At 38.6% G+C, this 14,895-nt stretch overlaps 1 protein-coding gene across 5 annotated transcripts in view; it reads right to left on the bottom strand.

Annotated features, from left to right (window-relative positions):
* Positions 1–14,895, bottom strand: part of MARCHF6 (membrane associated ring-CH-type finger 6) — a 58,937-nt gene that overhangs the window by 2,210 nt on the left and 41,832 nt on the right. For 2 of the 5 annotated variants that reach the window (XM_036411062.2, XM_036411064.2), the window contains 8 exons: positions 14,212–14,349; positions 12,613–12,817; positions 10,490–10,559; positions 9,543–9,739; positions 7,448–7,582; positions 6,442–6,531; positions 3,165–3,297; positions 1,515–1,650 (listed from right to left, as the gene is read on the bottom strand). In XM_036411062.2, coding sequence (XP_036266955.1) covers positions 1,515–1,650; positions 3,165–3,297; positions 6,442–6,531; positions 7,448–7,582; positions 9,543–9,739; positions 10,490–10,559; positions 12,613–12,817; positions 14,212–14,349 — 1,104 coding nt within the window. The remainder of the gene's footprint in view (positions 1–1,514; positions 1,651–3,164; positions 3,298–6,441; positions 6,532–7,447; positions 7,583–9,542; positions 9,740–10,489; positions 10,560–12,612; positions 12,818–14,211; positions 14,350–14,895) is intronic. The other 3 variants (XM_036411063.2, XM_036411067.2, XM_036411066.2) reach the window with 3 other exon arrangements.

Raw genomic sequence — 14,895 nt, 5'->3', positions numbered from 1 at the left:
TCAATGATATCAAATGAGAGATGATAGAGGAGTGTATGCGAGTGACAGGTGTGTGTGTGTGGGGTGGAGGGGGTAATGGTTCAAGAGCAGAATATGAAAGTTTTCCTAATTCATATGACATGTTGACAGGAAGGTTATGGCCAAGAGTGCAGGACAACAGATACAGACAGAAGTAACTGTGGTTGAAATGGCAAGGCTGGAGGTCCTCCACCAGAACATTACAGCCCATGACATCAGCCGGGGTTGCTAAAAAGCAGCAGTCATGTGCTTCACTAAACTTGAGGGAATAACCTTGAGCTTGACCCCTGGAAGCCTGTGACAAAACTGAAAGGCAACAAGCTAGAGGGGCAGGGTACAAGTGTGTAAGTACCATTTGGAAGCATCGATGGCAGATCAAGGAATGCCCAGTAAGACCTTGCCAAAACATACTCTCACTCTGTGAAGTGAGAAAGCAGACTCTCATCACTGAAACCTCCTTCCCCTTCTTTCATGTCTGAAAGACTTTGTACTCCGATTACCTAAAAAGGCACTTGTGTTTTCCACTATCAGTATAGGCTTTGGAGAAGCCTTGAACATTCTAAAGTTAAAAAATAATACTCCTAGGAGTCCTCAGTGTAATAAGGTGAGCATATAATTTGCTGTCCAAACCGAAGGTTCTGTTAATGATGACATGAAAGCAGCATGTGTAAACTGGGACTCTCCCAGGCAAACCAGGACGGATAGCTATAAACTCACTTTTATTTTTGCTAGGCAACACTGAATCAGAGCAAGACTCAGCCTTCTGTGAGGACATGGAAGGTCAAATGGCTGCTATCCTGAGCTGTTCTCAATCTCTCAGTGAAGTAAGGTCACAGAGTTTTCTCAAAAGAGGCTTGACACATTTGCAGTAACCTTGCAGCCTCCCTCAGCAGTGGTCAGAGTAACCTAATAGCCCTTGATTGCAAAAAAGGCTTAGACAGGTACTGCAAATTCTTAACATACGTTTCTTTACATCTTAAACTATTTTATATCTTGTCAAATCAAATTATCTGAAACCTCTGAAATGAACATTAAGAAAATCTTCCTCCTCAAACCATTTTCTCCCAGTCTTTTCACTTTTCATGTATATCAGCAATTTTCAACCTTTTTCATCTCATAGCACACATAAATTACTAAAATTCTGTGGCACACCAAAAAAAGATATAATTTTTGCAGATTTGACAGAATAATAGATTTAATTTTTATTCATTCACACCAAATGTTATTAGTGTGTTGGCTGTTGTCTTTTTTTATTTTATTTGACAACGTAAGAATAAAGAGGTTAGTGCCCCTGACTAAATAGTCAGGTATTATATGTTTTAAAAATTCCTGCAGCACACCAGTTGAAAATCTGTTACCAAGTCCTATTAATTCTTCCTCAAAATACATTCAGAATCTGAGCAATTTTCCCTTCTGTGATTCATCACATTAAATACAAACATTAACAAGTGAGAAATCTTAATATGAGTGGCTAAATTATGGAAGTCCAGACTTACTTGTCATTTTTAATATGTTCATAAAGGCGCTTAAACTGGCGGACCTGGAATGACAAGATCCCCATCAATACCACAACCATCAGTAAGAATGGATAAATCCGCCGGTGGACCAAGTTTTGCATTTCCGCAGTAACACCTGTAAACCAAAAAAAGGAGAACTCTCAGTGTAAATGGAATGACAGTGAAATACAAATATGTTCTTTCACGAAGAAGGAACTGGTCGGTGATGCTTAATTAGAACCTGTTGCATATAAAATGAAGTGAATCACGCCGAAACCGGTTTGTCTCAGTGGATAGAGTATTGGTCTATGGAATAAAAGGTCCCAGGTTCAATTCTGGTCAAGGGCACTTGGTTGCAGGCACATCCCCAGTGGTGGGTGTAGGAGGCAGCTGATCGATGTTTCTAGCTCTCTATCACTCTCCCTTCCTCTCTGTAAAAAATCAATAATATATATATATTTTTTAAAATGAAGTGAGTCAACAAGTGAGGTCAAACTGGGTCACCAGGAGGAGCCTTTGAAGTAAGCCTAGGAGCTGGATTATGTTCTAAAGGCCATAGAGGGAACAAAGAAAGGATGTTCATTGAAGAGAAACAATGAGACTCATCCTTTTAAAAGTCACTGTGGCCACAGTGCAGACAACGAATTAGTTGTCAAAGCAGGGAAACCAGACAGGAGGCTGTTGATGTTAAGGTGAGAGATGATATGCAGCTCAACGAGCCATGAGTAAGAGTGCCAGAAATGAGAGAATGAGTTTCAGATGTCGGGTTAGTGGGACCTGAAGACCATTTGAGTATGGAGAGCAGAGAGCCTTAGGTAACATGAATGCCCTTCAAGGTTTCTGACTCATGCAACTTGATGGATGATAACACTAGTCAATATGAGTAAATTCATAAGAAAAATATTTAAAGTGGGAAACTTTGTGCTTATAATTTTGAGCACATGCTGGGTTTAAGTGCCTGTGGGGGTTCTTCAGTACAAAACTGATCATTTCTAGCTGATAAATTGTCACAAATTAGCAACTCCTCTTGGGTTTTCCTTTTATGCTAAAGAACATTTTAAAATTAATTACAACATATCCTTAATTTTATAAGTATGTGATACAGCACTTCTAGTTACAAGACAACTTGAAGGAAATCTGTTCTTGCCTATTTTGGGGAAAGTATAAATGTCAATACTTTCTCATCTGCCTAGAAAAAAACAAAACTGTACCAAAGGCTTTATGATCATCTTAATCTTGCTCTGAGTAGTCAAATTAAGGAAAATTGTTTTTTGAAATCATTGTTTTTGCTGGGTTTATATTTACAAATAAAGCACTTGGGGCCAGCCAACCTATGATACCAGAAATAACAATAATATCACAATGTTAATAAAGGTGCTCTCTCGCTGAGCCTGAGTGGCTCAGGGGTTGAGTGTAGAAGACCTATGAACTAGAAGGTCACGGTTCAATTCCTGGTCAGGGCCATATCCCCAGGTTGCAGGCTCAAACCCCAGTAGGGGGCATGCATCAGGCTGCCAATCAATGATTCTCTCTCATCATTGATGCTTCTATGTCTCTCCCTCTCCCTTTCTCTCTGAAATCAATAAAAATATCTTTAAAATAAAATAAAGTAAAGGTACTCTCTCAAGTTCCCCAGCCAGCATTACTCACCTAGTAAAGGAACAATGCCAGATGCGATGATATAAGGTACACACAGGGACAGCAAGAGCACAGAAATCACAGGCGCTGCCAGTTTACGAATGATATAGTAAAGATCAATGTTTCGGATGCCATTTGCATAAACCTGAAAATGGGGGGAAATATGAGAATGAGTATACGAAACAATTCCTCCAAGTTTACAGAGTAATCTCTACTGAATCCATGTTGCAGAGAGTTGAATCTACCAGTCCCAAAGAATTCAAACCAATTATTTTTCCAAAGTCAAAGCAAATTCTGAAATACAAACGTAAGTGTGGTACCCACAGGTTTTTAAAGAAATGCATTTACCTCCTTATACTTTGTAATTAACTCTGCTAAGATATGAAATAATAAGACACTAATCTAGAATCATAACTATACTAGCCTTGATCTGTACAATACTAGATGGCATCCAATAATATTAGTTTAAGACCATATTAAAGTAACTCCATATGGCCGTGCCCGGAGCAGCCAGGCCCAGAGCAGCAGCAGCCAAGTTCGGAGCGCCAGGCCGGGAGAGGCCTGGCCCGGAGCAGCCAGGCACGGAGCAGCAGCAGCCAGGCCTGGAGGGGCAGGCCAGACCCGAAGCAGCTGATTGTGGAGCGGAACAGAGCAACAGAGGCCAGGCCCGAAGCAGCTGGGCCCAGAACAACTCGCTCCTCGCCTGCCATGCCCCAGGGCTGCTTCTCAGACATGGCTGGAAACTTTTGGGGGAACTTGAGGGTCTGCTGAATCAAGTGATGAAGGCTTAGATCTGGATGTGTTAAGTTATTATAGCACTGGGGTGTTGATCTGTGAGTGCCTTGTGTGGGGTCTGGATGAGGTTGGTTGATCTATTTGGAAGTGTCTTTTGTGTGAAGTGTATCCTTGGGCATGTGGAGGTATTATTGATTTGAGAAAATACTAAGTAATTGATTTACTACCTGAAAAATTTAAAGTTCTGAAAGTTTAAGGTCTCTTGCCAAAAAGAGGTTTTAAAGCTAACACCTTAATTTCAATGAAGAAAGGGGAGGACAAGCCCTTCCCACTCAGAACAGGTAATCCAATTCCAGCCAGCAGCTATCTTTAAACAATGTGTTCATTTACATTTGAATGGCTATGCCTTTTTATAGCCTAAGGGCAAGTTTACATGTAAACAAGTTTGCTTCCCAGTTCCCAGGGCAGAAAAAACAAGGTTTAAAATTATTAGACTTTAAAATTTATTCTTAAAAATATAAAAGTTTAGTAATTAAAAAAAAAGGAAATCAAAAAACCTGATGAATAATATTAACTGTTGATTATAATAGAATCAAAGATACGGGAGGGGAGTGGACTGACAATTCTGGGGGGGGGGGGGGGGCAGAGGGTGGGGTGGGAACCTGGTGGAGGGGGGAAGAAATGAGGAACCTTTGTAATAATATGAACAATAAAGATTGATTAAAAAAAAAAAAAAGTAACTCCATAATCATCTGTTACCATTTAAGACTGCTTTCATTTTATCTGAATACTAGAGGCCCAGTGCACCAATTCATGCTCAGCCTGGCCAGACCAGAAGGGGAAAGGAGTAGGACCACAGGAGGTTGGCTGGCCACAAGGAGGTTGGCTGTGGAAGCACACTGACTACCAGGGGGTAGCTTCTGTATTAAGCATCTGCCCCCTGGTGGTCAGTGTGCATCACAGCATTGGTAGACCAGTCATAATGATCGCTTAGGCTTTTATTTATATAAATAAGAAAACATTATAAAGAACATGTCTGAAAAACTTATATAATCAAATTTTAACAAACCAAAGATATTTTATGTAAAAATGTAATATAAAATTATTCCACAGTAAGTATTTTTTAATACAAAAATTTCTAGAGCATTTTCATAATCTTACCCAGAAAGTTCTACTGAATAGTACTGTATAGGAAAGAGTAGTAGATGAAAGAGGAAAAACATTGGTAATAATGGGAAACAAAGATGGCATGCAGAGGAGGACAAAATGGCTAGAGTGGTGTACCTGTTCTTCCCTAGCACTTTAACCTCACCTTGCCCACAGTCACACCTCAAGGTACAACTCACTCCATCCCTCAGGAGAGGGCCAGAAAGAATGACCAACTGGATTAACCCCCTAGAGGTAGCTTCTAACCCAAGAAACCTGGTTAACCCAAATGCATTTAGTCATGTTGTAAGAGGCATCCTAGTGTTTCTCAACCATTTTAAACTTACACATATGTATGTGAGAAGAAAGCAACAGAGAGCAAAGTATTACAAAGATCAACAGTGCTTCACAGCCTCCAGCAGGATTAAACCTTATTCTCCATTCTCCTTTGCAAGGGCAAAGGAGTCTTACCTGGAGACTCTAGAGAGTGTAGTGGCCCTAACTCCTACCATGAATGGATATGCTGCCAAGCAGTCCACAATCCACCTCACTTTAGAGCACTTACAGAGTAATAAGCCCACACGTAAGTGATGCATGCAAATACACAGCAATTCCCTGTCTCTCCCCACCCCCACTAATCTCCAGGTATAAGGATCTATTTTTTTATTATTACCATTTTCTTGTGCAGACTGAACTGGAAACGACTGCCCTTTATTCCCTATACATAAAAAGTAGGTGCACCTTTATTGCTACAGAATTGTAACACTTTATTGGGCACTGGATAAGAGCTTCGTCCACAAGAACATTTTCTAGATAACTAAAACTTAATTAAGCATCAAATCTGTTATGTTGGCTATTTTAGATGGGAATCTTCCTAAAATGAATTGTATATTTCCTAATCTTATTATCAGAATACAGAAGCACAATCTCTTTTTCAAGGTTTTATAACCACAATGACAATATTATCTGATGGTTCCATGACACTCTAAGGAACTACATAGCTAGAATATTCTCAAACAGCTCTAATTTTGTAATCTATTATTTTTTCTGCCTTTTATTTGTGGCGCTTTTCCCTACTACAGGCTTAGAAAACTAAACAACAAGCCTCCATCAGAACTCCTGCCCTGAAAAAAAGCACAATGCTAATTTTTGTCGTTACTTTGGATAAGGTTCTAGGTACTTTAAGCACCTGATTAACCTTTAGACAAGAAAACTCTTAAGAGTGGAAGATGAAAATTCTTGATGATGAAAGAGCAAATGACTCCTCCTTTTTAAAAAAGAGTTATATATACTTATTAAAGAAAATGTAAAAAACTCAGAAAAGATGAAAAAAAGGAAAATGAGTCCTATTAGCTAAATATAATCATGATTACTCCCAGTCTTTTTCTGAAAAAATGATTTTACTTACCTGCTCAATCACAGTTTTCAACCACCACTGAGGACCCATCAATGTTATAGCTGCAATGATTTTGGCATGCAGGACTCCAAGTGCCCAGTCCTAGGTTAATAAAAAACATTTAACAGATTTTTGCTGTTATTTTTAGCAGTAACCCAACATAGAAGCTATATAATTTTCTTAATTTTTTCATTTCAAAACAGAAGTCCTGCAGGATGAGTTAAGAGTTTTACAGAAGACTAACATTATGCTGGAAAATACAGGAATTCTTCTCAATGACTCAAGTACAACATTCCTATCAAAATCATTCTTGTATCTTTCAGAAATTTACTTTATTTTCCCAAGAGAATTAGGAAAAGCATAACATTAATGGAGATTTCAAGGAGCAAATAAATAAAACAATGCCATAACTTTATCAAGCTCTGCTAGGCTGTTTTATTGGCATTAACTGAGCTGATTATGTCGACATGTGGAGCCATGTTTGGCCTAAAGAAACCTCCCAAAGGCTCTCAGACAGCTTCTAGCTTAGTGCCTTCACAGCTCTGCTGAACTGTTACTAGAACCTCCACTGCCACCCCAGACTGAGGGACAGGCTGAGGATAAAACTGTACTGGTAATGAAGCAGCAGCCAATCATGTTTGCTGGGACTGGGGATATTGGGCATTTTTGTGGTTTGGACAATACTCATGTTTTACTTGTGTTCATACATGACTACAGCAGGGTTCTAGTTTTGTCTTGATCCATCATGGTCAGAGTGACCTTATGTCATGCTGACATTCTGTAAATTGTTGATGCCCAACAGAACACCAAGACCTGGCTCATAGTGCAGGCGGGCTCCTGGGTATGGAGCTGCCTTGTTTTTCTCAATGCTGCACCCTGCTTAACACCAGAAGGCACATACTATCAATATTTGATAAGGAGTCTTTCTAAACAAATGCTTAAAATCACTTTAAAAATTAAGGATTTGTCTCATGCCAAATCTGTATAGAAATATCATGTGCAAAAAACACGCACTTACCTGCCATGGGTAAAAAAGGGGAGTCTGATCCAAGGGAACCCTCAGGGGAGCAACAATAACCAGCTCAAACAGGAGTCCCAGAAGGAGTGGGACAACTCCAGCCAGCAGCACTGCAACTATCAAAGTCTTCATTATCTATTAGGAAACAAAAGGCCATGTCATTAATGAGTCTTTCTGACTTTTATCCAAGCTCTTCATTTCATCAGGAAGTTTTTCTTCTTGGCCCTTTTGTCTAACAGATTGAATACATTACCTTAAACAACTTGCACATACTATATGCTACAAGTTTAAATGAGACTTGAATATATGACTATAAAAGCTCAAGTTATAATGAAAACATATGACTATGCTTTATTACTACAAAATTATAGAAATTTCGCCAAAACCGGTTTGGCTCAGTGGATAGAGCATCGGCCTGCAGACTGAAAGGTCCCAGGTTTGATTCCGGTCAAGGGCATGTACCTTGATTGCACACCCAGTAGGGGGTGTGCAAGAGGCAGCTGATTTATGATTCTCTCTCATCGATGTTTCTAACTATCCCTCTCTCTTCCTCTCTGTAAAAAATCAATAAAATATATTTTTTTAAAAATATTATAGAAATTTCATTTTATTACATACTAGAGGCCTGGTGCACAAATTTGTGCACCAGTGGGGTCCCTTTGGCCTGGCCTGCGAGATCTGGCAGAAACCGTCTCTTCAACATCCCCCACAGGGTCTTGGACTGCGAAAGGTTGCAGGCCAGGCCAAGGGACCCACCAGTGCACAATTGGGGCTGGGGAAGGAGGTGGGAAGTTGGCCAGCTGGGGAGGGACTGCAGGAAGGCTCCAGAGTGTGTCTGGCCCATCTTGTTCAGTTCTGATTGGCCAGACCCCAGCAGCAAGCTAATCTACCCAGCAGAGCATCTGCTCCCTGGTGGTCAGTGCATGTCATAGCAAGCAGCTGAGTGGTCTTAGCATATTGTTAGCATATTATGCTTTGATTGGTTGAACAGACAACCAGACACTTAGCATATTAGGCTTTTATTTTATAGGATATTAACTATGTAAATATGGGTCTTGCAGTTCTCTCTAGTCTTATTAAGAAGTAACCATATAAAGAACATTACTAAATAAATGATCTTGCTTGTGAGTCAGGTTTATTTTGTGAGTACATTGTAGAATTTATCTATGATAACTGTATCTGAGGCTATTCCTTAGACTAGTGGTCCATGAAGTCTGAAAGGTTGGTGACCACTGCCTTAGACAACTTTCAAATCTGTTTCCTAAGTTCCTAGAATATTTAGATTCTAATTTTTCCCAAGAAAATTAAGATGACATTTTTTGGTTATTGTGTTTTCAAATGTTGTTGTGCCCACTTATTAAAATAAACTTAGTTTTCTGTCTAGACAGTCATTTGAAATAAAATTGTTCTAAATTATTTTTAATGCTTCTAAATATTAAAAGTATTGACAGCACAAGTAATAGAAAATAAATTTTCTAACTTTTGTCTTATATGCATAATGATTTTATTGTGACAAATTTTAGAAAAAAATACCATTACAGAAAATTTCTACTTAAATTTATTTTAAATTCTACATAATATCTTTTTCCTTAAAAATATAATAAATCTCCAAACTAAGTTTTCTAATTCTATTATTTACTTAAGAGCCTTACTGGATCACTTAATAACATGATTTTCTTTTACCTCTCAATTACATTTGGCTGTGGTTCTTAGATTGAACTAGAAAGCCACTATTTCACATGTGTCAAACACAAGGCCCTCGGGCCAAATCCGTCCCGCCAGGCCTTGCAATGTGGCCCGCACCGCGCTGTCATCACTGCACTCCGCTGCGTTTCCATCACAATGACAGTTTACGACTGTTCAGTAAAGCATTCGGCCCGCGATTTAGGCTGGATTTTAGATTTTGGCCCCTTCTCTGATTGAGTTCGACACCCCTACACTATCTTAAAAGGGCTAGCACTTTTAATTAAAAAAACAAAACAAACTCTCTTGAAGCTAACAGAATAATGAAGAAACAAAGGTGAAAAGATTTTTTTTAAATAACTGAAAAATATCCATTATTCCTATTAGATCAGTCTTTATTAGAAAAACCTACCATAAGGGACCACTCTTTAACCTTCTGGAAGATCACTCTTCGTCCTTGGGGCATCCAGGCCACTAGCACTGTCACTGCCCTTATGGTCAGCCAGCAAACATAGAGACCACAAGCAGCTGTGTAAAGCTCATGAATTTTGGCAGACCCTGTCCAAAACGACATTAACCAGCGGCCAGCAAATACTGAAAATAGAAAGGCTGATAAATAAGACACTTGGCTACAAAAAGAGAACTACAATCTTAATGTTAATGTTATTTTATTGGTATTTTCAATCATTTTAAGTAATTAGTCAAAAGATAACACATTTTGATATATTATTGTCTTCATTAAAAGCAAACAAACAAAAAAACAAAACAAAACACCTCACATTTAAAGAATACAATAATCTGATTAAAATACAACCAGCCGAAGCCGGTTTGGCTCAGTGGTAGAGCGTTGATCTGCGGACTGAAAGGTCCCAGGTTCGATTCCGGTCAAGGGCATGTACATTGGTTGCGGGCACATCCCTGGTGGGGGGTGTGCAGGAGGCAGCTGGTCGATGTTTCTCTCTCATCGACGTTTCTAGCTCTCTATCTCTCTCCCTTCCTCTCTGCAAAAAATCAATAAAATATATTTAAAAAAAAAATACAACCAAATCATAGCTAATCACTGGGAAGGACTTCTCCTGTGACACGCATTCTGACTTGCCATTACTTGTGCTTTCGGGGCTTAAAAAGCTTAAGAGGTTATGTTTTCCCTGTTTTTGTACCATTCAGCTCTAATACAAAGGAGTCTGATGAGATGGAGAACCCTAAATAGATCAATACCCCATATTCAATCAGAAATGAAGGAAAAACTATTTCAATATTATCTGATGAATGGTCACATCTCAGCAAGATACACCATTTTTAAAACACAGCACCTTTCCATGATGTCATTAGTAGAGAGCTATTATAACAAGCTCATACCTGGAAGAGTAAGGCAGATGAGGCTGGCAATCAGTAAGGTTATGCACATGAAGACAATCAACAAAAATATCTGTAAGGCAAACGTGAGAGTGCATAAATGTTTCATATGGGCTACATGCACTTTATATCACTCTTCAAAAAATCAACACAATTCTCCCAATAAAAAGAAATGGTCTGAATTGGTATTTCCAGGGTTCGACCCGTTTAACATAAAGGAAATTTTAATTTTAAATAAAATTACCTGCAATTTCAGCCAAAAGGAAAATAAGTGTCCATTTTCACATAATCAGCTATATATATCAGCAAGTAACAGATATATATATATTTTTTTATCGGCTTAAATTTTCCCTCACAATTAACACATTAAGCGCCCAGCCTGTTTTGTCTTCCAGACAGAAAGTATCGTGTCAGTCACTAGTGACTGAATATTCACTTTTTAAAAATCAAATTCTCAAAAACAACTATTCATAAAGGGAAAGCTAACTTTTCATTAATGTGCTGCCCAACAAAGGAGCCATTGGCACCTGTGGCCACTGAGCACCTGACATGGGATCAATGTGCAAGAGTAACGGAATTTTAAATTGTATTTACTGTGTGTGTGTGCGTGTCCTACCAAAAAAAATGTATTTTTTTTCTAGTTTTATGGTAGTATAGTGGACAAATAAAATTGTAATATATTGCCCAGCTGGCGTGACGCAGTGATTGAGCACCGACCTATGAACCAGGAGGTCCCAATTCAATTCCCGGTCATGCCCAGTTGCAGGCTCCATCCCCAGTGTGGGGTGTGCAAGAGGCAGCCAATCAATCATTATTGATGCTTCTTTTTCTCTCTCTCCCCCTTCATCTCTGAAATCAATAAAAATGTTTAATAAGAAATTATAATATATTTAAAGTGTACCACATGATCTTATAGATTACATTGTGAGGGAATTTCCACCATTGAGATAATTAATATAGCTCTCATCCCACATTTTTACAAACTGCATTCACTTTTAATTAAATTTAAATGTAAATAGCTATGTGCAGCTCCTGGCTCCTATATGGAGAAGATAAAACAGCACATGTCTCTGTGGGCAGAAACGTAGTGACTGCAGCTTCCCTTCCACCAGACTTGGCACAAGCCTTCCCAAGCCCAGCAGGCAGAGCTCTGGTGGGAAGACTGAAAAGCACAGGCAAGAATACTCCCAAGAGGACACTGTGAGGCTTTTTATCCCAAGATCCTCATCTCTCTCAGCTTCATCCCCCCAATCTCTCCCAGTTCCCTCTCATCTCTCCGGGCTTCCCCTCATCTTTTCCGGTTTTCCTTCATCTCTCTGGGCTTCCCTTATCTCTCATCACCTGCCTACACATACCCCACCTTCTCAATACATGTAATTTCCTGTAGTTTCAAACCTACAAGTCTCACCTGTCTCTTGTCCCAACACCTGCCTGAAATGCCCTTCCTCCTTTCCATCTTCCTCTCTGCCTGGCCTCCTAGCTTTGAACACTTAGTTCAGGCATCACTTCCACAAAGATTCCTGAACGCCTTCCAAAAAAGTCCTTTTGAAAGTACTTTTCTTCCTGGTCACTCCAACAAGGAGTGACCAATCATGTAACATACTATTAATAGAGAAGCAAGATGAGAATCAAGACCTGACCATAGGATTTAACAACATTGGTGACCCTTGTCAAGAACACTTATGGTGATTTTGGGGAAATGTCTCATTCAGACCAAAGGTCTCTTCCTTAACCAATCAAACGTAAGCATGAGATTACCATTCAGTCCTTTAAGTATTTGGGCTAGAATTAAATAGGAGAAAAACATTAAACTGTCCATTTTATTTCCTGATACATTGTTGAAATGTTAATTTTGTATTTGCTCTAAAGTCTTTTACTTAGTTACTTTCAAACAGCATGGAATAGCACATGGAATCCCAATTCTAGGACCTATCTCTAAATTTGATAAACTTAACTAACATTAACATGTTACATAATTAATGGACTAAACCATGAGTTTTTATCAGGACACTGTAAGGCATGTTTACACAGATAACTACATGCTAACATCAACAATAATAGCACCAAAATTTCTCAATAGAAATTTTTAAAAACCTTGATTTTGGTTAAATCTGTAGAGTACCTACCCTGAGTGGAAAATTTAAAGGCCGGCGATAAGGCTGAAAGCCAACAGGCCCTCCCTGCTGGAGTATGGCTTGGTGGGCTGCATGCAGGCCTTCACCCACCACAGGAATAGCGTTGTTATTTCGAGCATGCTGGTTATTGTTAACTTGTTGGTTTGCACTGTTCTCATTTTCTTCCTGGTCTCCCAATAAATAGGAATGAAGATCCCTATGAAAAAATTACATCAGTGACAATCCTCACTTCAAGATTAGAGTAAACAGCAGACGTGAGATTTACTTTCTTAATACTAATAATCACTTAGGGTAGAAAATGTACAAGCAGAATCTGTACACAGTACTATCACCTCAATTTGGTCTAAATGTTGGTGCCCACCTTAAATTAAACCTTTCCAAATTTAATGTTAATTAGTATACAGAATATCCCGTAAATTAAATTTATTTTGTTTTCTTCAGTCAGTATCTGAAAAGAAATCAGTAACTGGAGAGGGAAAAAAAAATACAATACACAAGATACTCTATGTGAACATCCTTAGGAAAAAAACAATTTCTTTCCCTCTCTATAGATGGCTACTGTCTCTGCTCTGACATGTATTCTCAACTAAAACCTCCAATCCAGATTAGTTAAGGTAAAAATGAGTTAGGAGGAAAAGGCTCAGGGCAAAACACAGGGTAGTTAGAAAAAAATAAATGATCACATATAGCCAAATACATATGCCACATTAAGCTATCTACAGAATGTTGTATATTTTCTGAAAAGAAAAAAATGGTTTAAATCACAAAGATTCAAGTTTTAAATAAGTACATAACATACAAAGCTTTAAACCAATAAATAAACAAACACAACAATGCTAAATAAAGAACCAAAAACCCAAATCTGAGAAGAGCTCATATCAGGCTAAGACTTTTAAAATAAGAATATAGCCCTGACCGGTTTGGCTCGGTGGATAGAGCGCTGGCCTGCGGGCTGAGGGGTCTCAGGTTCGATTCTGGTCAGGAGCATGTGCCTTGGTTGCGGGCATGTCCCCAGTGGGAGGTGTGCAGGAGACAGCTGATTGATGTTTCTCTCTCACTGATGTTTTTCAATGAGAAATATATATATATATATATATATATATATATATATATATATATATATATATGTGTGTGTGTGTGTGTGTGTGTGTGTGTGTAAAATTATATGTTTAAAATATATAGAATCATATATAAAATATATTTAAAATATATATAAATTTATATATATATATATATATATATATATATATATATATATACTTAAAAATAAGTAAATAAAATAAAATAAAGGTATATTGGTTTGTTTTTAATGCACTAAAAAAAAATTTTTTTTACCCTGTGTATGAAATGAACCTGGGCCAGCAGCAAACTTCTGTAAGAGAATAAGAATATGCATACATGCTCCACAAAGTGATGCACAATGATTTAAATTTTTTGCCATTAAAAATTTTAGAAGTATTATATATACCTGGAGATATCACTACATTATTTCTTATTAAAACTAATTTTTCCTGAGACACGAAACGTACTTTTTCAGAAAGGTCATTAATCAATATATAATATGCCTATGAGTCACCTGCCTGTACTTACAGCAAGTATCCAGCAGTAACAGTCCATGCTCGCACAAGCCCCTTCAGCCACTGCCGTGTGTGTCCCTGTTCAAGTAACGCTGGCAAGACAACCTGAAGCAGAAGCAGCTCAAGGGACAGTTCACTCACCGGAGCATCACTAAGACAATTACAAAGAGCCATAATCAAACTGTGAGTTCTGTTTTCCATTATAACTATATCATATTAAACATTTAGCAGGGGTCCTCAAACTTTTTAAAGTGGAGGCCAGATCACGGTCCCTCAGAGAGCTGGAGGGCTGGACTATATGAACTACTAATTCCTACTGTAACACCTCAGTTGCGCTCACTGCCCAAAAAACCTGGCGGGCCGGATCAGACTCCTCTGCAGGCCGCATGTGGCCCGCGGGCCGTAGTTTGAAGACCCCTGATTTAAGGAGATGACAGTAGAACTCCTTCAAGAATTGAATAAAACCTCTCTAGTCTTTATCGCCTCTCCTCCATTTTCTGGAGGCCAGAAAGGCTTCCCCCTCAAACTCCACAAAACTTACTTACAAATGCTACTCATGACCTTCATGTGATTAAATCTTATGGTGAGGTCTTAGTCCTTACCTCACATACTAAATTAGATTATATGACTGCTCACTCATTACTCAACAACTTTTTTTTACAATATGTTTTTATTGATTTTGGGGGGTTTTTTGGGG

This window comes from Pipistrellus kuhlii, unplaced genomic scaffold (genome assembly GCF_014108245.1).
Source record: "Pipistrellus kuhlii isolate mPipKuh1 unplaced genomic scaffold, mPipKuh1.p scaffold_m20_p_4, whole genome shotgun sequence".
NCBI classification, from domain to species: Eukaryota; Metazoa; Chordata; class Mammalia; order Chiroptera; family Vespertilionidae; genus Pipistrellus; species Pipistrellus kuhlii.
This window is presented reverse-complemented; position numbering and strand designations above follow the sequence as displayed.